Raw genomic sequence first — 22,502 nt, 5'->3', positions numbered from 1 at the left:
CGAAACGACCGTCGTCTTCCCGCCGCGCCACGCGCGTCCGCGGACCCACCGGTGCGAGAGGCGGCGGCCGCCGCGGGAGCCCCGCCCCCTGCCTCCCCGCCCGTCTCCAGCCATTCCCCACGCTCCGCCCCGGGAGGCGGAACCGGATCTCGCGACACTTTCCCACATGGCGCAGAACGCAGCGCGGACGCGGCGGCGCGCGCGGGACTTCCGGCGCGGGCGCCACGTGATCCTCGCCGGAACCGCATTTCTGGTCTCCCGGGCAACAGCCCCTCCCGCCCGCGCCCGTGCTAGCTCCTCACAGGAAGTAGGCCCCTGCTCGCCCACCGTCCGAGATCCGCGAGCTACGAGCCCACGAGGTGACTCCGGGGACGGCTGGGTTTCCTTGGGGGAGCGAGGGAGGAGCCCGCAGGCCCCGGAGCCTGGCTTCCGCTGGTACCGGGAGAGCGCAGGGCTTGCCTGTCACGGGTCGTAACCTCATCCCGCGGGGCCCGTGACATTCTTAAATGCTTGCTCGTTAATGGCGCCTGGACACTGGTTCCAGAGACTCCCAGCTGCAGCGCTTAGGAAATCACTGGATGACTTTTAAGAATTGTCATGCCCGGGTCTCCATCCCGGACCACTTAAATTCGAAATTCTAGAACTGGGGCCCAGGCATCTCTATTCCTATTAAACTCCCCTCCCCCCGTGATTCTGAGGTGCCGAGTAACACTGTGTTAAGCCAAGTTTGGAAAGTGAACTCGGACTTTGGCCCTACAGCCCAGTATCTGAACAGAACATCACCCAGAGGAGCCTCATCCTTGCAAGGATGTCTGGAATATTGATTGACCCGTCTGCTCAAAACTTAGGGTTTTCTCTTTCCCTTACACTTTGACCTCTGTGGGAGGCCAAGCATTCCGGTGGAAGTTACCTAAAGAACATTTGGCACCTCTGGTCTTTTATGCGCCTTACACGTGGGGGTGGAGAAGGCCTTCGCCTACTTTTCTAAGTATTTAAGTGCAGTTGAACCAGGGACCAACTAAGTACCTTTTAGTTCTGAAATCCTGGGAGTTTCTTAGTACAGATCACACGATTCTGAACAGTTTTTACCTTTTTCAGGAATGATTTTTTTTTTAAGTTGTTTCATAGGCTAGGTTCTGTATTCCTAGGGTTTTGCACCTTAAGTCAGAACAACATTACTCGAAAGTCTAGACTAAAGATTAATAACACTTCTGGGTCTGTTTACTCTCAGGATTTCCATGAATTGCGGGGTGGAGATAACCTTTACAAATACAACCTATAAATAGAGCTTATAACAGCTCCTTTGGGACGGTAATGCCAACAGATACCATGTATTTTTAAAGATCGTTGGTTAGTGACTCGGGATATGTATAACTGAAGGCAAGTTCACGTTAGGGTGTACAGATCTCCTCTATGTTCATTGCTGTGCTGGGAAAGTATATAAAGCTCCAGAGAGAAATATTCATTCTAAAACTGTTTTGCACATGGTGAAAGATTATTTTGGTTTTTAAGATCCAGCATTTAAGGGTGGAGTCAGATGAGAAGGATTGGGGAAAATTGAACAATTAAGGCTGAGTGGAGGCTGGAGAGATTTCAAACTAGGTGTATACGACTCTTGGACCCCTTCTCTCCCGATAGGAAATTCAGCCATATAATAGTTGGACAAGTAAAAAAACAGTGTAACTGGTTGGTCAAAGATCAGATGAATTGAAAATACTTTATAAAAAAAATTTTATGTATTTAAACATCTGCTTTTGGAAAAGATTCGGACCTTTACGGTTACTTGAGTGACTAGCTACTCAGTTTATTTAGGAAAGGCAGAAGGAGGAGGAGACACTGTTATCAGAAAAAAACAATCTCATCAGCATGCAAAGGCAGGAAAATATACCTATGGTTTTTATGCTGGAAGGAAAATAGGAAATATAAAAGAAACAGATTTCAAAATCCATGCCTATAAGTAATTGATTAAATGAGTGGGATGTACTAATTGCCGTATAAATTCAGAAAAGACACTGATTAAATGGAATTACCATGTATGTCTTTATAGACTTGAAATAAAGCTCCTGAAACTTACTGGTGGTTTTAACCATTTTAAATGAGTCGTGCCTTTTGCTGGTAGGCTCCGAACTTGCATAACCTGCCTGTTCAACCCTTGGTCCCTTACAGTCACACTAGGTTTGCTTTGTGAAGGATACACTTGAAGTGAAATGAATTTACTGTTTTGTCCTCTGAGTTCTGTTACTGTTACATCCTTACTGGTTATCCCAGTTTTCAACTGTCCCATTGCCTGTTGTGCTCATGAGTCGGAGGGTCACTTTGTTTTTCAGTGGCCTCCTATTTCACTTAAGATTTTGACTTTGGCCCCATGGGGATTTCATGAACTTGCAAATAAATCCACTCAAAAATCTATCACCCTGCTGATAAACAGTGCCAGGTTGTGGGTTTTGTTTTGTTTTGTTTACATTTTTATTTATCCATTCATGAGAGACAGAGGGAGAAGCAGGCTCCCTTCAGGGAGCCCAATGTAGGACTCAATCCCAGGACCCCGGGATCACGCCCTGAGCCAAAGGCAGACGCTTAACCACTGAGCCACCCAGATGCCCCATGTCTTGTCTTGTTTTTTTTTTTTTTTTTTTAAAGAACAATGCTTAACTACATCCTTTCCGTCTTTCCCCTTCCCCATGCCACACCTTCCTTTGTGGCATTACTTCTAACAGCAATATCCGAGGAGAGTAAACGGGTTTGGGATTGAAGGAATGAAAAGGAAATAAGATTTTTGGCTCCCTCGCCCATTAGTTTTAACAGTGGTTGCTCTCGACACTACAGAACTTGGTCTCTGAACTTGGTAGCATGTGCCCTTGTGGGAGGCCTGTGTCTGGCCGGAAGATAGAACTGGGATTCATGAGGGTAGAAGGCATTCTTGAGCCATCTTTGTTGACCACATTACCCAGCAGGAACCATGCTAAGCCACAGGAGGGAGCCCATGAGGGTATTAAGCCAGTTGAAACTCCCATCAGGCAGTTGGGGGTGGTGGGCAGGAAGCAATGCTGTCAGAAAACCTCCTTTTATTATTATCTTAGTTGAGGAAGTTCCTACTGGTGTATATATTATTGAAAGACATCTCTGATAGGGTTATTAGTACATATATGGAAATTCATTAGAACCACACATGACTCAGTTTATGGAATTTCCACTTCTCATTGTATCTTCATTTATTTTGAGCAATCTCCAGCAGACCCCCTTCTACCCTAAAACATATACCGAAGGCCTAAATTAGATCCTCTAAATTATCTGGTTGATTAAGAGAACCAAATCAACCAGGAATCTTATCAGAAAGGTTTGGCAGCCCCAGTGGCTCAGCGGTTTAGCACGGCCTTTAGCCCGGGGCATGATCCTGGAGACCCCGGATCGAGTCCCACATCAGGCTCTCTGCATGGAGCCTGCTTCTCCCTCTGCCTGTGTCTCTGCCTCTCTCTCTCTCTCTCTCTCTCTGTGTCTCTATGAATAAATAGATAAAATCTTAAAAAAAAAAAGAAAGGTTTGACATTAGAGACTTTAGCCAGCATAACTTAATGATTGATTTCTAATGTGTTTCTATGCAAAATTCAAAGCAGGTGAATTTTCATGTATTTAATATTCAGAATTCTACTGGAAAAAGAGGCTAGATAGAAAAATCCAGTTGCAGACTATGCATTATTGTTTGAGGAGAATTTGTGTTTTTATTTATTGATTGTGATGACACACCAAGATCCTGTATTTATAGGAATATAGATACACAATAAAAAGAATATGTATGATGTCACAACCTCTCAACAAAACCATATTACTTATTTGTGGAATTTTTTAATGACTCAATGGAAATAGTTGAATTTCTTCCATTGAAAACAACAAAGCTCTTGTCTGTTAGTCTTCATGTATATTTATGTATTTAAAAATACATCCCCGGGGCACCTGGGTGGCTCAGTGGTTTAGTGTCTGCCTTTGGCTCAGGTCATGATCCCAGGGTTCTGGGGTCGAGACCGCATCAGGCTCTCTGCTCGGTGGGGAGCGTGCTTTTCCCTTTGCCTGTGTCTCTGCCTCTCTCTCTCTCTCTGTGTCTCTCATGAATAAATACATAAAATCTTTTTTAAAAAAAATCTCCAAAGTAAATAAACATACATCTCCAGGATAAGCAGATTAATTGAAGAATAAGTGTATTCTTTAAGAAAGGCTATATGGGAAAATACATGGTTTAAGACTCAGGGCACTGCCTTGCCTGTGGGCCCCAGGCCTCGGCAGTGTTTCATGAATGACCTCAGCGCTGTTTTTTTCCTTCCTTCTCTGGTGGTTGAGGACAGACAATGAATTCAGTCTCTGTACTCGCCTGGGCTCAGCTGGGTAGTGACTATTATGCCATTGTGCTCACTGGGGAGGGCTACTGGTTTGCTGGTACTGTGGATCCCAGCCTGCCCTGACATTGCCATTCTCTTTTCTTTCAGCTCCACCATCCCATTAGGAGAAAAGCTGCTGTTCAGTCCATGAAGACGTGTGCCATAAAAGAGTAGGAGATACTTCCAAAGAGGTGACAAATGAAAGATAAAATTAAGGACCATTGAAAGGCATCTAAATCTGCTGCAATCATAAGCTTGCTTTTCTTTGAACTGGTGGCTGAAAGTGTTTTAATGTCTAGAATTAGTTTCATGTTGGCTTTTCAGAAACCCAGGCGTTTTTTTAGGTCCTTAAGTTCTCTGTGTGGAAAGAGTAGCCGCTTTGAAAAAGTTAACAGGACCGATTCTTAGAGGAGGTTTTTGTTTTCCCTTAGGAACTCACTGATGCACTTAGCAAGAAAGGATATGTATTCCTTCTTCCGGGGAAGAGCTGGGAACTCTCCTGCTTCCCATCCTTGGTGGGTTGCTGTCCAGCCCATGGCAGCTAGCAGGGTCTCCATCAGAAATCATGGCAGTACTTGTGCATTCTAAGCCCAGTTGATTGCAGGAGTTGGGGTTTTTGTTTTGTTTTGTTTTTTAATTAAGTCTTTAAATACCTATGTAGATCTTTAAGAAATGGTTCCATTTCCTTATTTAGTCGTGGAGACGATTCTTTTATCCCAGATATTAGGAACTGGTCACCAAGATTGTTGGTTGGTCATCATCACAGTTGTCTTGCTTCCACTCATCTTATTCCAAGCCTAATTTACGAGATGAGTGAGAATCACAGAGTTCCTCCACGGCTTGCCAAGTGGAGAATGAGCAACAATGAGGGCACTCTGCGTACTGAGAGCAGAGTCTATACAACTGAATAACGTATTCACATGAAACAGGGGCTGGCAAAGGATGGCCCACAGCTTGTTTTTTGTACTGCCTGGGAGCGAAGAATGGTGTTTATATTGCCAAAGGGTTGTTTTTAATTTTTAAAAAAAGGAGAAGAAGAAGAATGTGTGACAGAAACTGTATGTGGCCCACGAACCCAAAATGTTTACTATTTGACCCTTTATAGAAAGAATTTGCTGGCATAAAATACCAAGAGTAGTGCTGGAAAGTGCAAGCCAATAGTTATAAAGCTGCGTGCAAGCTACTACTCCTTTAGACGTTTTTCTAGACCTTCTTTATTTTGTTTCTGAGAGTTTACTTCGTTTGTCATTCATTCTCAGGAACTACTTTTAATTGAATATCTGTAGAAATTGAAGAATCTTAAAGTACTCAAGATGTAAAAGAATGTGATACATAGGTTTTGGAATTTGAGGAAGGAGAATAATAAAGCCAGGGGTGAGTGAGCATATGCGACACACAGCTCCAGGACTCTAAACTTGCCGAAGGATGGCAGCAGATTTGATTAGAAGTGTCCCAACGGCCAAAACCAGAAAGCACTATCAAAATAAAATCGATGTCCAAGATGCCTGTATTCCATCATTAAGATAAATTCGGCTTTCCTTCACGGCCTGGGTCTTGAAAGAGTCTAGTGCCTTAGCCAACTAGTTGGTCTGCTGCTTAGGGTGCTGGTACACCGGGCTGGATCCGAGCTGCTTGTGCTCCGAAGCCTGGAATTGGGTTTCTTCAGCCACCTCAGCCCACTGTCCTCGCTTCCTCCTTGCAGAAGCGTTCAGAGCGTGCCTTGTGTGATCTCTCAGACAATATAACGTGGCAGCCCTTCTAGCAAAGTATTTGTCGAATCAAAGGCATAAATAAGTAGCCTCTCCTCAAATTAGTTCTCCCTGCCCTCTTTTAATCAGTCATTGACATTCGAGCAGCCTGGTGAACGTGATGAATTACACTGGAGCCTCTTGAACAGTTGTCTATTTGATAGCACATGCCTCCATTTCTATCTCTGCAAAGTGGAACCTCTCATAAGCCATCTTGTACATTTTCAGAATAACTGTACTATTACTTTTAAAGCCAGGCTGAATTTTCCCAATTATAAATAAAAACAGGACTTCCCAAGGTCTGCAGTAGTGTTCAATTACAATAATGTTTATGGCATATTTGAGGCTGAATCCAGACTTCCCAGTTCAGGATAATTAATATTTACATTGATCCTGGTTCTAAGTATGTTTTATGAGGCATAGAAGTCTGGATTCAAAACTCTTAATTTCCAGAAGACACGTAGATGCCTCCCAGACTTTTCAAATTTAATTCCTGTGCTACTTGTTAATCTGTAAAACAAATTTGATTAAGACACACATGTAGTTCACTTTAATGGCATTATGTGCTGCAGGCTCTCAGAAAATTATTCAGATTTCAGTGATACCAATATGAAACCAGGCTGGAATGAATTAGCCACTTACAGGGTGCACCTTACAGTTCACTCAAATATGTACTGATTTCTACTGTAATTTCATTTGTGTTAGTGTTACTTCTCTGGGTGGTTAACCCCTTAATTGTATTGACTTTTCTATTTCTTCAGTAGCTTGTAAAGCACATAGGCACTTAGCCAGGTTTTCAGATAATTGCTCACGTTTTAAACCTTTAAATTATAGTTTTAGAGTAATGTGAACTTTACACTTATATCTTCACTGCCTTGGTTAGCTTTTTTCCAGTTTACATTCACTGCATGTGTGTGTATTCCTGAACTTAGAACAGTGAACAGGAAGTGTGGGCTGTGTTTAAGATAAATTTACAGAAGATCATGTCAACCCTCTTAGAAATAGCCTATTTGAAAGCTTATTATATTTAAAAGAGAAAGTGAATAGTTCTCTTCAGGCTAAATCTTAAAAAGATGTGGTCAATTTAACATCTCAATTTTCCACATTAACCATAGCAAAACATCTGATAGAGATTACAAAATAAGCAAGTTCTTAGAGAATTTTAAATTCTGCCCTCTAATTAAATGAAGGAGGAGAAACAGGCCTCCTTCAGCATCTGATTTCCCAGAGTTTCAAAACCCAAGTAGCTGTTTGCTCAGCATCACATTGTGTTAGTAGTTCCATCTAACAGACGCTTAAATTCTCATCCATTCTAGGATAGTACTTTTGGTTTTCTTCTGCTTTTTATTTTAAAGATTTTATTCATTCATGAGAGACAGAGAGAGGCAGAGACACAGGCGGAGGGAGAAGCAGGCCCCATGCAGGAAGCCTGATATGGGACTCGATCTCGGGTCTCCGGGCTCATGCCCTGCGCCAAAGGCAGGCGCTCAACCTCTGAGCCACCCAGGCATCCCTGCTTTTTGTTTTTATTTAAAGTAATCTCTACATCCAATGTGGAATCTGAACTCACATGACCCTGAGATCAAAAGTTGCATGCTCTACCAACTGAGCCAGCCAGACATACCAGGATATTTTACCTTTTTTTTTTTTAAGTAAATTCTGATGTTCGCTGGCATTTTAGTAGCTCTGAACTCCTGAACAGGAAGGGGGGAAATCAAATTATTTTAAATGGTTCATAAAAGGTACAGCTGCAGATTAAACTTTAGGTATCTTCTGCTATATCAGTACCATCACAAGCAGGTAGGTAGGGGCAAAATGAGTAAATCCTGGCTGAGCAAGGTTGTTGGGCAAAGGCATTCTATGCGGGCACTTGGTGGAGAGTCTTCATGGAAGTTTCTTCTACAGAGATGCAGAGTATAGGCAGGGAGTATGTGGTGTCATAGGCTGGCTGAGTGATGCAAATTATAATCAAAACCAAAACAAGGCTTGTCTGGGGGCTTAAAGCCCAAGGCACAACCCAGGCTGGAGAGAGATCTCATTTGGAGAGGCTTCTCCAAGTCCCAAATCTGGCAGGCAAGACCCAGTAATGGTTTCCAATGAGCTGGCAAGACATACTCTATTCAAGCTGTGGGGCCATCTAGGGTTAATTTAAATTGGCATCGGCATGAGTTAAGGATTAGTAAATAAAGTAATCGTTGTAGATTTTTAGTTCATGTTCTATATTAATATTTTTATATACGTATTAACTAGTATGGTTCTTTCCAGTCTTTACTTTGAATAGGTTAACAAATATTGGAACAATGCAGTGTCTTTTGAACCACAGAATCCTATCTAAGGGGATCCCTCGTTTTCAGCGCACAAGGTCGTACCCCCGGTGCCAGGGCCCTATAGTGTATGTAGCGTGGAGATCAGGCATGGTACTGGGAAGCCCATCTCTGAGGAGCCGCTTGTAAACCATGAAATAGCCACAGATATCACACACGTGTACTGACCACATGTTTGCACTGTGGTTCTTTCCTAGTTTCAGTGCCCATTTGTACTTCCACAGTCAGAGATGGCAGCAAAGGTAAGACTTTTTTTTTTTTTTAACTCATAAGAGAAAAAGGTAAATTTTAGTCTTGAGAGTCTTGGTATTCTCATTCCATGATGGAGAAGACCAAAGAAACAATTCATCCAAAGGCTGAAAGTAAAGGCACCATTGGGAAAGTTGCTAGACAGCTTTTGTCCAGGCACTGAGGAGTGAGCAGATGTTTAGGGGGCAGTGACGGAGCAATAGAGAACATTAGTCCGTGTGGTTCTTAGAATGAGTTGCTTAGTTATCATGGGTAGAGAGGGCTGAGATGGTTGACATTGTATCTCTGCCCATATCTTATGTAAAAATGGTAAATACTAGCCTCTGTTCCCACTTTATCCTGGCCATAACCTCAGACTAATTGTTCTATGTGTGCCTCATGCACACGTAGTTGGTGTGTATTGTGGGCGTGGACGTGTCCTGTGTCCTCTTTAGCCCAGCAGTAGTGTCCTAATGTAGAGTAGGTATTTAGTAGATACTCGGTAGATACATGTTTACTTGGTTAAACGTTGGAAGGTTCTCTTGAGAAAGAACTATATGGTATGTAGCCTCCACCTCCCTTTATTCTGTAGGCGGCATCATGGAAAGCCACCGACCCTTGGTTTTCTCATCCAGTCTATGCAAGATACTGGCAACATTACCATCAGGCGATGGCCTGGATGCAAAGCCACCATGGTGCCTACAGGAAGGCCATAGAATCTTATTTCAGTTGTCCATGGCCCTTCCCTCCTGCGGCCCTTCCTGGAAGCTCATACCCTAACCATGCCAAATCTCCTCGGCCCTCTCGTGACCATCTCCTGGCTTCCACGGACTCGCACTGCGGTTCTTCGCATTCTAGAAGGTCCCGGCAGCATCCACCAGCCCGCAAGATGAAACACGCAGAGGAGGAGGCAGGGTCTGAGTCGGATGGGGGTGTGGAGTGCGACCTGAGCAACATGGTGATCACAGAGGAGCTGCGCCAGTACTTCGCCCAGACCGAGAGGCACCGGGAAGAGCGACGTAAGTGCGCGCCCTTCCCCCACACACTTCCTTTCCTTGCCCTGCCTTTGGCATTGTCTTCTATCCTCTAGTTATCTTATACCTTCCTACTCTTCCCCATCCAGCCACACCCCCACTGTCTGAGTTTCCAGAGGCATTTTAGCTAATACAGGACTTTCTCTAGCCCTAGGACACAGCATGTCCCAGGGGCACCTCTGCCGTCTCCCGGGTGTCAGACCCTCGGGCACATGGGGTGCGGGCCTGCGCCTGTGTTCCCTCATCTACACACTGGCCCTTCAAGAGTATTCCACCCCATTCACAGACAGTGTAGGCGACCCTGCAGAAGGTTCATTCACTTATTCCAGGTACACAACTAATCACTAGCTGTTGGGATTCAAATCGGGGTCAACCTGACTCCCAACCCCCGTGCTGCTTCTTCTAGCGCAAGCTTCAGGATTGGGTTTGGCCCTGAGACTGCCAGGTTTTTAAAATACTGCTGCCGCCTCACTGGCACAGAGCGCTGAGACCTCCCTGGTGCCAGAGAGCTACCAGGTCTTAATTATGAAGCACTGTCCAGAGCAGAGGTCACTGTGAACCTAAACAGTCTAGGACTCAAACCTTCTGGTTGGATCCCACGTGGAAGCAGTCAGCTATTAGAGTCAGAGAAGTGTGATAATGCTTTTCTCTGTTCCGTGGCAAAGAAGGAATTGTCCCTTTTTAATTTCTTACCAAGTTGGCGCAAAGAACTAGAACTGCTTATTGTGCTCTTACTATGAAAAGTCACCAGACCGTTTACATTTGACGTGTCTCAAACAGATACACTGTTCCCTGATTATCACCAGGATCTAGTTTCAATGTTGCTTTTAGTGACTTCTAATTATATGATATTTTACTTAGAATTTTTTAATAAATAGAAACAAACAGAATAAACAAACATAGAAGTCTGAGTTTGGGCAAGTTTTGATTCCATCTTTAATTGATCTATGTTTTCCTGATGAGGGGCTTATCGATCCCCAGTAGGTACCAGGAACTGAGCAGTGGACTTTGTATACAGTATTGTGCCCTTTGGTATCTTAAAAGTAGACAATGATGAGGGAGAGGACATGTTCAAGCATGTCCACATTTGGTTGGAATGCCGTTTTTACAGCTTTTGAAAAAGAAAATATGATGGATGTGGGGTTTCTTTCTGTTGTCCTTACCAGAGGGTAGAAAAACGTGTTTTTCCAACCAGAGATTGATACTTCTAGGATAGTAATTCTAATTAAGGATGAAAACAAACTCCAGTCATCCAAAAGGCCATTTTGAATTATCTACTAATTTAAAATTAACTTGATATATGGTCATCCAATAAAAAATAGATACAAAGATAATGAAAATAAAGTGACTGAGGGTGTCTTTGCAATATCAGCAGTTAAGTTACAGATATGGCTAAGAGCCATTCCCGTTCTTCCTCTTATCTTGGTCAGGAAGGATTCTAAGTAAGTTCAAAAAAAAAAAAAAAAAAGTCATAGAAATTACCTGCTAAGTTGTACCTGGCACTTAATATTGTTTTGAATGAATGAATGAATGAATGAAGTGTTTCAGTATTAATTGTGAGCCTTAATTCAGAGGTTTTCAAATATCTCATAAAGTGCGAAACTTGCTTTGCTTATGTAGGACATTTTACAAAGCAAGTTAGGGTTTGAATGCTTGATAAACTTGATGAACTTCATATTTTGTTTTTTAATTATTCCCAAATCTGCTGAGGTGACTTCAAGGCTCCAGATTGCACTGTTATTATCATCACTGCTGTCAGCTGAATCGTGTTCCCTAAAAAAAAAAAAAAAAATCTGTTGGAGTCCTGTCCCCAACCCCCAGCCTCAGGATGTGAGCTTATATGGACATAGGGTCTTTACAGGGATACTTCAGTTAAAATGAGGTCCTTAGGGTAAGCCCTGACCCAGTATGTATCCTTACAAAACGAAACATTTGCACACAGAGATAGACACACACCCAAGGAGAAGGCCGTGTGAAGACTTCGTGTTACAGTGTCCCGCTCGCCTCCATTACTTCTCAGCTAGAGGTTCTTATCTTGTAGGTCACCTACCCTAACCTGCCTGTGCCTGAGTCACCTCACCGCTGAAATGGGGATCCTAATTAATGGAGTGGTAATTATGAAGATTCAATGAAATAATAAAAGATAAATTAGAGAACCAATGCTTGCCACGAATTTAGTGACCAAGAAATGTTAGTTGTTATGGTTAGTTGCTAATAACTCATCGTTTAGTGTGGATTATTAACCATATACTGATTTTACTCTGATGCTGAATGGGTTAATTAGTGCTTCATTGAGATTCTGCATAATTTTACTAAAGATGTTCTGTGCTTCAAAAAAAGTCATATTTCTGCTCCCCACTTTTCAAATTCTTAAATTGACTTAGAATATTTAAAAAGCAAAAGAGTCAAAGTTTTGGTGTCGATCCAATTTAGTTAACACAGTTTCATCAAAGTAGTCATTAAGACTACTTTTATTCCGTTTCAAGGCCATTCTTGTTCGGTATAACAATATACTAAAATACATGGAAAAAAATGAATGTACTTTCATATTACTAATATAACAGCACTAAACACATTGAGCTTCTGCTTCTTTGTTCTTTGTAAATGTGTAGTTGTAACATAATTGAAAACTGCTTGTCATAGGGTCTCTGCGATGCTTTTATCTGTGGTCTGCTCTAAAAATGATCAGGTCTTTGGGAGATGTGGAGATTGTCTGGCAAGGGTGAGAACATGCTGTGGTGTCAGAGTCTACTCTGACAGCTAAAGATTTAAAAGCAGCCAGGGCCTGACCCTGCACCCCCAAAAACAATGGGCCTTATTTTTTTCACCAGCACTTTTGGTGGCGTATAGGATGAATACATGTTCCTTCAAGCAGTAATGAAGGACGAACTCAGATGTAAGCAGTTTGAATGCCCATGGTGCTTTCTAATCCATTACTTCACTAGAAATGTTCATGGAAGTTAAGTTATATACACAGTTGGGATATATTTTAGTAATAATTAAGGACCTGAGCAGTGTGAATACTTGGTTAAAGATGTTTTGTTTTGCTCTTTGAACCACTAGAAGCTACTTACTCAATAAAGGCAAATTCAACTTTGAATATGGATCATCTAGAGAACACAGAATTTTATGAAGTTTCATTAGCAAGGAGAAACATAGAGAAATTTGATTTTATTTTTCAGTATTATTCACTTCCATGGGAGTATATATGTTATATAATTCATCATCATCTGAGTCTTATATTTTCTTAGAATAAGATCCTTCATACTGGACAGCATGTTCTTGTTTGTGATTACTGCTCTTCCAGATAATCTCTAACATATTTTAATGATAACAAAAAAATTAAGTAGGGTAAATAAAGAACTCCTTCTGTGCAGTGGGAACAGACATGCTTTTGATTATGTTATATGTCATTTCCTAATGAGATATTTCCGTTATTCAAAACTTCACTGGTAATATTACTTATGGGAAAGTAGATAATCGTGGAGTCTTTAAAGGTCAGCTGTGTTTTCAATTATTTCTTAGGAAAAATGTTTATTGTTAGGTTAAGAAAAGTATCATGTTTTAGTCATAAATAACCATCAACTGAGACTGCAAGGTTATAGTCCTAATACTTAGAAGGGAAATGAGTGAAAGTTATCATTCCCAGGGGAGAAGAAGGCCCTCCGAAACAAACAGCACCACTCTTGTCTCAGGCTTCCCCTGTGTCTTGGGGGTAACAGTGGGGTTAAAACAGAGACATATTCATAAAGAGCTTAAACCCAGTTGGGAAGAGGAGACAAAATCAAATTACAACTGATACCTAGCAGAGCCATCTATGGCATGGTCCCCGGGTACTTTGCAGTGATGGGTAGAACCAGTGAACTCAGCCACCAGAGGAGTTTCACAGGGTAGTGGTAGAAAATGGAGTGTGCTCGAGGCCTTGAGGGATAGGGTCAGTTGAGATCGGGAAAGAAAGGGGGTAAGTCCACTCCCCACTTAGCACTCAAAGTGCTATTCTTACCACAGGGCCCAGGTGTGCTTCTAGACATTTGATGGCAGACATCTGCTCCGTCATGCTGTGTCCACTGGAACTGGAAGGTTTAGATGAGTTTTCATTACCGAACCTTCTGCCAGTCAGCTGGAACCCCATCCGGTTTGTCCTCACTCCACCCTCTATGGAAAACCTGGAGGACCCAGTGAGGCGTACCGCCCCGAGTTTAGGGAGCCGCTGTGGTCTAGTCGATGGGAGTAAAGCGTGGCGGCTAACTGGCTGAGCACAGTTCCATCGTGTGTGTGTCTCGTCTAGCTCAGATGTTCAAAGCACATAAAACCAGTCGGTGGGAAGGTGCATATAAGAGGCCGTAGAGAAGTGGAAGGGAGGAGGGGAAATGCACTTTTATACTAAAAGTAAAACTGGTGATTATCCACTGACTTCATTTGTCACAGAGAGGGATGTGAGGTGATGATGAAGACCCATCAGAAATGGCTCCGGGTCTGCTGGCAAGCACCTGTGTTCTGGGGGTGTTGCTGACGAGCCAGATATGAGTCATTTGTGATATAAATCAAGCCTGTCCTTTTGCTCAGTTGTGCTAAAATCATTAATTCTGGCAACATAGCAGAGAATACAGTCAGAAAGACATGCTAATCCTGGAAAAACAAGGAAAAATAACGTTCTTCAACACTCATTTGTCTTAGCGCTATGTCTTCCAAAATGTTCTGCCTTTGCGCTAATTATCTGTGGAATACTGGATGAATGTTTTATTGCTATGTCAAGTTTTCTAAAACCCAAGTCACTTCTCATGATTTTGTTCTCCTTTGTAGACTGTAAGTCCACCTTGGTAGTAGCATCATGTACATTTATAGATTGAGGGGGGAAATATCAAGGTTACATACCCTGACCCAGATGGGATCCAGTAGCATTTCTCCTTAATAGGAGAAATTACTGTTACTATTTTTTTTTTTTTTTTTTTTTTTTAGATTTTACTTATTTATTCATGACAGACAGAGAGAGAGAGAGAGGCAGAGACACAGGCAGAGGGAGAAGCAGGCTCCGTGCAGGAAGCCCGATGTGGGACTCGATCCCAGGTCTCCAGGATCACACCCCGGGCTGAAGGCAGCACTAAACCGCTGAGCCACAGGGGCTGCCCTGTTTTCTTGTTTTAACCCTATATGCATATTAGCCATTATATTAGTTTCCTAGGGCTGCTGTAGCAAATGACCATAAATTGGGTGGCTCAAACAACAGAAATTTATTCTCACAGTTCTGGAAGCCAGAAGTCTGAAATCAAGGTGTTAGCAGGACCCATTCCCTCCAAAGGTTCTGGGAGGGGCTCCTGGTATTCACTGGCCCATGGGAGCATAGTTCCAATCCTGCCCCCTTGTTTACATGCTTTCCCTCCTGTGTGTCTTTGTGTCCTTTTCTGTCTGTCCTACGGACACTCTCGTTGGGTTTAGGGTTCACACTAACCCAGTATGATCCCATCTGGATCCTTAATTACATCTGCAAAGACCCTATTTCCAAAGTAGGTCATATTCTGAGGTTCCATATAGATGTGAATTGGGGGGAGGGGGCACCATTCAACCCGCTACAGCCCTGTTTTAAAGCTAGAATCTAAAAAGATACTCTGACTTGTATTAAAACAAATTCCCAGGGCAGCCTGGGTGGCTCAGCGGTTTAGCACCTGCCTTGATCCTGGAGACCCGGGATCGAGTCCCACATCAGGCTCCTTGTATAGAGCCTGCTTCTCCCTCTGCCTGTGTCTCTGCCTCTCTCTCTGTGTGTGTCTCTCATGAATAAATAAATAAAAATCTTAAAAAAAAAAAAAAAAAAAAAAACAAAGACAAATTCCCGTAACTGAATAGGCTGTGAGGAAAAAAAGCACTGGGTAACATTGAGTCCCACATCTGTTTTCAGTAAAAAAAAAAAATGACCAACTTCTCCATGACAAGGCACCTGTTATGTCTGAAGTATGATGTTCTGCTTCTCTGCTTCAGTCAGATGATTCTCCATCTGGTCGAGCCCTCACCTTGTTTTGATGGGAAGAAAAACTGCTAGTGATTTAGAATCCTTTCTTTCATTGAGGAAGGAAGCAATAAAAAGAAAACAGAATAAGTGATGCCTTCAAGTGAGGATATTCTGTTCTAAGGTTTGCTTGGGTCCCGTAAGTCAGTATAAGCTAAAGTACTTTCAGGTGCTTAGCGGTAGCTTCCAGTGTCCAGCCAGTGTGAAGGCATTTGGTTTTAAGCTGACTGGTTTTCAAATTTGTAGTCTACCCTTAGGACTTTCTTTTTTCAATTGTTTAAGTAAGTAGAGGCACAGTGACTCAGATGTAAAAGAACAAGATCAGACCCCATCTCATTGGTGCCCCCGTCTCCCCCATCCTCTCTGCCATGGAACCTACAGGATGAATATTTTCTTGCTAAGGGAGCACTGCCCATCACCTTTTGAGATTTGAGCATCTGTTTCTATCCCTGAATTGTCATCATTTTTCTTCAACAGCATCTGTAAGAAACAGCTGTTTACAAAAAATAATGTATGGCCTCTGTCCAAGCTTTCTCTCAGCAGTCATTTCCTGAGCACCTGCTTTGTATCAGGCATCGTGTGTCCTCCTGGGGCTGAGGGTGGTGGGGGGTGGTGAAGGCGACAGTGCCCTTTCCCCATACATGACTTCCACAGGTGGGTTCTGGTGCTAGCCGGTCAGTGCAGGGAACAGTCTAACCGCCCCTTAGGTCTCTGTTTTAGGGCAACTACCCACCATGCTGTGGGTGCTTAGGTGGCTCAGTTGGTTAAGCGTCATCTGCCTTCCACTCACATCATGATCTCAAGATCCTGGGATTGAGCCCTTTGTTGTTGAGCTCTCTGATCAGCAGGAAGTCCGCTTCTCCCTCTCCCTCCCCCTGCTCATGGTCTCTCTCTCTCTCTCTCTCTCTCTCTTTCTCTCTCTCTGTCTCTCTCAAATAAATAAAATTAAAATAAATAAATAAATACCCACCATGCTGGAAACCGGGAAAGCTCTAAGCCTCTTGTGAGGCAAGGAGGGGAGGGGACAAGGGTTGAGCCTTAAATTTTCATAAGGAAACCTGAGCAGGAGGGAGAGACAAGAAGAGAATTAAGAGCAGAGGGCTGTGCCTTTTATTCTGTTTTTCTTATACTCAATGAGCTTCATTAACTAAAACCCTGTGGTGGTGACCCATGAGCATGTGCCAAGTGTGAACTTGTAGAGCTGCACTGCCTACATTGACTGACAGCTACACTTGGCTCATATTAACAGTGTTTCATCTACACATGTCAACCATCGGAGGAAACATTTCAACGTAGACTTGTTATACTGATTTACTACCTGTAAGATAGTTTTGGTTGGAAGAGTAGCAGAACCGTGTTAAATTACAAAGAAAAGAAAAAGAAAGATGCAAAAATAAGGTTAAATTCACATATCCTGGTGGCAGAGAACAACACTTGCTAAGATAGCACGGATCCAGTGTTTATTAAAACTTGTAAATGCAAAAACTCAGATTTAGACAGGAAGCTGAACATCTGTTGTGTCACTAGATCTGTCAGTAAGGCTGATTATAGTCTTGGGACAAATGTGAAAGTAAAAAGACTGAGGTCTGGGAACCTCTGTTCTCTAGCTGCACAGGTTCTGGGGCCCCCGCAGCTCCCCCTCAAGGGATTGTTTCTCCTGGGCCCAAGGATTGATAAGAACCCAAGTCTCCCTTCGGTGGCAGAGGGAACCTGTGGTCCCCGACTAATGTGGAAATGCCACGCTTTCAGAAGAGTTGTCTTTGGAGGGTGGGGGTATACAATCTCAACACCCATGAGAACTAAACAGCTCACATCGTCATGTTTCAAACTTGGCAAAAAGACCAAGACTGAGGAAGAAAAACATCTCAACCTCCCCTTTGTTGGCACCTTACGCCAGTATTGTGGATCACTTCTGCATTTCACAGTAAGCCGGTTACATCTCCTTTCTGGGATAAGGTAATGGTTACGTTGCACTTGTTTGCTTGACAATCATTTGGCATATCTGTAGATGACCTCCTCGCAAAAGAAATAACCTGCAGATGTGCTAAGTCAGAAATGGCCTTCCACATTTATAGTGTTCCCAAGTTTCCAGAACTCCTTCCCTCAACCCCAAGGTGATAACGTGCGAAAAATGGAATTACAGATGTGACTGCCTAGCCACAGACATGCCTTGCTGCTCACTCTGGGTTCCCTTCTATTCTAAACTTTCTGCTTTAAAAAAGAAAAAAGAAAAAAAAAAGATACAAGGAAAGAAAGAATGATTTATGTCATTGTTTTATTCCCTATAACCATCTTCACTCCTTATTCAGTAGCATTTCTCTCCGTAGCAATAAAAGCTACAGATATGTGCATTCTGCTCTCCATTTCTCTCTTCCCAAAAGAGTTGCTTACAAAAATCTGTCAGTTGGGTAAATTCTACCTTATACAACGTTGTTTCATTGATATGTTTATGTTATTTCTGTTCACATAATATAATGAATTTCTTGCTTTATAAGAATCTATTTAAATTAGGATTAAAATCAGATAACTCTATCACTTGAAATTTAGCCTAAACAAAACAAGTGGAAAGTCAAGTCCCACGGTGAGGAAGTCACTGCACTGTTGCAGATCTGTTAACATAGGAGGAAGCTTAGAAGTCAGGTCCTCCTTCCATTGGTAGGATCGCCCTGGCTCGGCCCTATTGCCTTGCGCAAGTATTGAATTATTGGACTCCATTTCCTGGTGTGCTCTGTGCTTTGGCTGTGGGGAAGGATCGGGGCTCATCACTGCAACTCTGTAGTGCCAGCACTTGCTCTTTGCCAGATTACCTAAAATCAAAACCTCTAACACGGGGCTGAGTTTTGTCCCCCAGCACCTCATTTGTACGCAGAAGTACCACTTCTTGCAACCCGGGACTTTGCAGGAGGCATTTCGTTGCCCTGCTGGCCTGGAACAGTGTGTGAGAACAGGCGAGCCCCCGCCAGCCCTTCCCAGCTGGGCAGCTCGAGGCAGGTCACATAGATGAGAGAGAGCTGTATTCGGGGCTCAGTGCAGAGGTTTGAGGGTGCTGGGCGACTTGTTTCCCGGCGGCTTTTTGCCGTTTCTGGCAGCATATGCCTCCCAGATAGGCAAACTGCGTCTCCTAGGCACGCGGGCAGCGGTGTGCGGTGATGCCTTAGACCCTAGTGAGCCTCTCGGCAGGCACAGCCGGGCCGACCTGGCGGCGCAGCTGGCAGCCGCATCCCCGGGCTCACCCCGCCCCCCGCCCCCCTCCCCGTGTTGCTTCGTTCCCAGGACGGCAGCAGCAGCTGGACGCCCAGCGCCTGAAAGACTACGTGAACGCCGACCACGACCTGTACTACAGCAGCCGCCGCTCGGTGGACCCCCCGACCGAGAGGCCCGGCGAGCGCCGCCAGGCCGAGATGAAGCGCCTGTATGGGGACAGCGCTGCCAAGATCCAGGCCATGGAGGCCGCCGTGCAGCTGAGTTTCGACAAGCACTGTGACAGGAAGCGGCCCAAGTACTGGCCGGTCATTCCGCTCAAGTTCTGAGCCCGGGCCGCAGGGTACCCAGCCAGCACCCCCTTCCTTTCAGATTCGTTAAATCTCTCCTTCTGTGCATTTTCTCAGGGAAATTTCTCTTATACTGAGAAATAAGCATGTTGACCAAAGTCCCAGGGGGCCGATCTCAGGGCTGGATGTGATATGTTGGCCGCTTGAAGTCGGCAAGACGCATACTGTTGCCAACAATGAAAGATTTTCCTTTGACCTAAAATGATTTCATACATATTATGCTTGATGAAGACAATAATACTGTTCAGTTATTAAAGTCCCCATTTAGAGATACTGCCTGGTGTTTTGCCTTTTTCTATTTTCTTGTCTTTAATCCAACTACAACGGACATGCCTTAAATGAGTCAGATGTCCTCTCCTGCTCGAACTCCTTTAGCCCCCACTGAAAGTGATCCAGTGGGACAAACACCACTTCTCTCCGAGGCAGAGGTCAGCGTGCATGTTCTATAAAGGACCAGAGAGGTAACATTTTCAGCTTTGCAGGCCACACGGCCTTTGTTGCAACTACTCTGTTCTGCCCTGGCAGCCTGAAAGCAGCTATGGATGGTAAGTAAACGAATGGGTATGGGTGTGTTCCAACAAAACTTTATGAATGAAAATGGGCCTCGGGGCAGATTTGGCCCAGGGGCAGTAGTTTGCGAACCCACTGCTCTAATGGAATAAGAATAACCGTCTGACATTTTTCTTGTTATCCCATTATCTCTACAGGGCTTGAATGTCACACAGAATTGAGAGCAAAGAACAATAATTCCCAAACCTGCTCACCTCTACAGTATCCTCTGTTGTAGGAAAGGTATAACTGAGCTCTTACTACATATGGCAAATGTTGCTTTGAGAAGAGAATACATTTCTGAGGATGAAAATCTAAAAATTGATGGAACAGTCCATTTATAGAAAAGCCAGCTGCCTTTTAAATAAGTTATTACAGAGTGTTGCCAGGGTGAGCCCATGTTGACCTGAGAAGATTAGCACATCCGTCAAAGGATGGTGAAAAGATTTAGTATTGACATGTTTCTCCTGAAGAACACTTAGCTCCACGTTTCAGCCCCTGCCCTGAAACAAATGCATTACTTTCATCAGCCCCAGGTGCTTATTTTTCCAAGCTCTTATTGCATTCCTGGAGTTGCGATTTGTGCTTGGGTATTGCCGACAAAAATCAGAATTAACTTCCCCCAAGGTGACACATGACTAAAATTTCAAATCCTTAGTAGCTCTCGTTTTGCTTTGTTTCTCTGAAACTCCTACACCGAAATAGAAAATAAGTATGGCTCAGGCACAAATACAAACCAAGGCCTGTAATTGCAGCAGCTTCTTAGCCATTTGAGAGTGAAACGTTCTCTTTAGAAAGGACTCTCCTACCTTTCCCCAGAGAAACCACCATGCTGGGCCAAGCCCTGCTGGCTTTGTTAGCACAGGTGCAGGCAAAGTTCCTCACTCATGTGGGTGTTCATGATGCCCCCGCGGGAGGCCCTTGTGAAGACCACATTTGAGTTAGTGCCTGTGAAATACAGTGCTGGCCACATGGTAAAGACTCAAAATGCCGACATGTATTTCCTGCCTTTAAAAATTGCCAGAGTGCCAGTGGAAGTCCTGGGTATGAGACTTCTTCCAAATGCAGAGATGTTTCCCAGTCAGCTCTTCAAATGGATGCTCTGGCTTTTTGACATCTGGGAGGGACCCATGATTTGTTCATGGATTTATTCAGCAAATTTTTGAGCCCTTTGCGTTCCAGTTAGCTAAGCCATAGTCTCTTCCCTCAGGGAACTTGCCTTCTAGGAGCACAGGCAGACAGGTGTGCAATGATGGTAATCGCAACCTGTGTGCTGCTGGAGGCATGCATGGGCGTGAAAGTGAGGGAAGGGCAGGGCTTCTCAGCCTCCGCACTGTTGCCATTTGAGGCTGGATCATTCTTTGTTCTAAAAAAAAAAAAAAAAAAAAAACATACTATGGGTGCATGTATATATACAAAAATCAAGAAGCTTGCATGCACATGATTCATACCGCTTTCAGGAATAGTGGTTCTGAGCCGGGAAAGGATCCCACTGTGATGGAGGCCCCAAGATTCATCAAACTTTTCTGATATAAAATAGTTTCACTTCATTCATAGGGTTAACTATTACACGAAATGTTTATCAAACGCTTCTGTAGGGCTTACTGTGAGCACACACTTTTCTAATGGCTTTACAAATAACTAATTTCTTTAGCAACCAACCTGTGTGACTAAACCTGTAAGGAGCTCTTTTAGCTATACAACCTGTTTTCTGAAACCGTGAGGTCAGCTATGTTGCAGAATACAGACATTGTTTGTACTTTTGAAAAGTCAACAGCATATTCTAGAACTTGTCCTAATGGGCTGGGTTAGCAGCCTGTCCTCAAAGACAGTTGTGCAGTAAAACGGAAGGATATTCTAAGTAGGATAAGTAAAAACCATAAATATCCTCAATTCCATTGAGGTCAGGTTTTATCATCAAATCCTTACCGTCAAGTCAGGTTTTGCTGCCAAACAAATTATTTAAGACATACACACACCTTCCAGTTTCTAGAGCTTTGGGGATTTCAGAAAAGTGGTGGAGGAATACAATTCCTGTTTTGCAGATGAGGAAACAATACAGAGGAATTAACTGACTTAACTGAGTGCACTTTAGGTGGTGGACATGGGTGTGAGACCTAGATATTCTGACTCTTAAACTCCCCACTTTGGGTTGCTTCACCCCGCTGAAGCCAGCTTCTACAACCATATTCATGATATGTGTAAAGCACACCAAAGAATCTGGAGCTGATTACAGCCCTCAGCAAGATTCCAGTATATTCTATGCTAGAGTAGGGGGTTGGGTACTAGTCCTCGCTCTGCTTGAGAATGCACCACCCTGGGTAGGGCACTCACACTCTTTGAACTGTAGAACTGAGGCTCTGGCAGCTAGAAGAAAAGAGAACATACCTGAGATATCGAAGGTAGAGATGTTCTGTAGCTCAGTGATTTGGACAGGTGAGGAAAAGGGTAGGATGGCTCAAGTTTCTGTCTTGGATGGTGGTTCTAGTCACCGAGATAAAGAAAACAAGGAGAAACAGGTTTGGGACGAGGGATGACTAATTCCATATGGGACAGGGTTTCAAGAGCTCACAGGACATTCTGCCAGTCACTAGATATTTGGCTTTGGAATTCAGTGGAGAGGGTCTACATCAAAAAAACAGACTTTTCAGGGATCCCTGGGTGGTGCAGCAGTTTGGCACCTGCCTTTGGCCC

At 43.6% G+C, this 22,502-nt stretch overlaps 1 protein-coding gene across 2 annotated transcripts; it reads left to right on the top strand.

Annotated features, from left to right (window-relative positions):
- The first annotated feature begins 144 nt into the window (after positions 1-144).
- Positions 145-19,532, top strand: GEMIN8 (gem nuclear organelle associated protein 8). Of its 2 annotated transcripts, XM_025986687.2 has the most exons (5): positions 145-359; positions 4,479-4,561; positions 8,640-8,684; positions 9,263-9,689; positions 18,982-19,532. In XM_025986687.2, exons 3-5 carry the CDS (start codon positions 8,673-8,675, stop codon positions 19,236-19,238), a joined length of 696 nt encoding a protein of 231 aa, XP_025842472.2. In that variant the 5' UTR covers positions 145-359; positions 4,479-4,561; positions 8,640-8,672; the 3' UTR covers positions 19,239-19,532. The 2 variants fall into 2 exon arrangements, with proteins under 2 accessions (XP_025842472.2, XP_025842473.2); XM_025986688.2 differs by lacking the exon at positions 8,640-8,684 and having other exon boundaries at positions 227-359.
- The last annotated feature ends 2,970 nt before the right edge of the window (positions 19,533-22,502 follow it).

Source organism: Vulpes vulpes, chromosome X (genome assembly GCF_048418805.1).
Source record: "Vulpes vulpes isolate BD-2025 chromosome X, VulVul3, whole genome shotgun sequence".
In the NCBI taxonomy this organism is placed as follows: domain Eukaryota; kingdom Metazoa; phylum Chordata; class Mammalia; order Carnivora; family Canidae; genus Vulpes; species Vulpes vulpes.
This window is presented reverse-complemented; position numbering and strand designations above follow the sequence as displayed.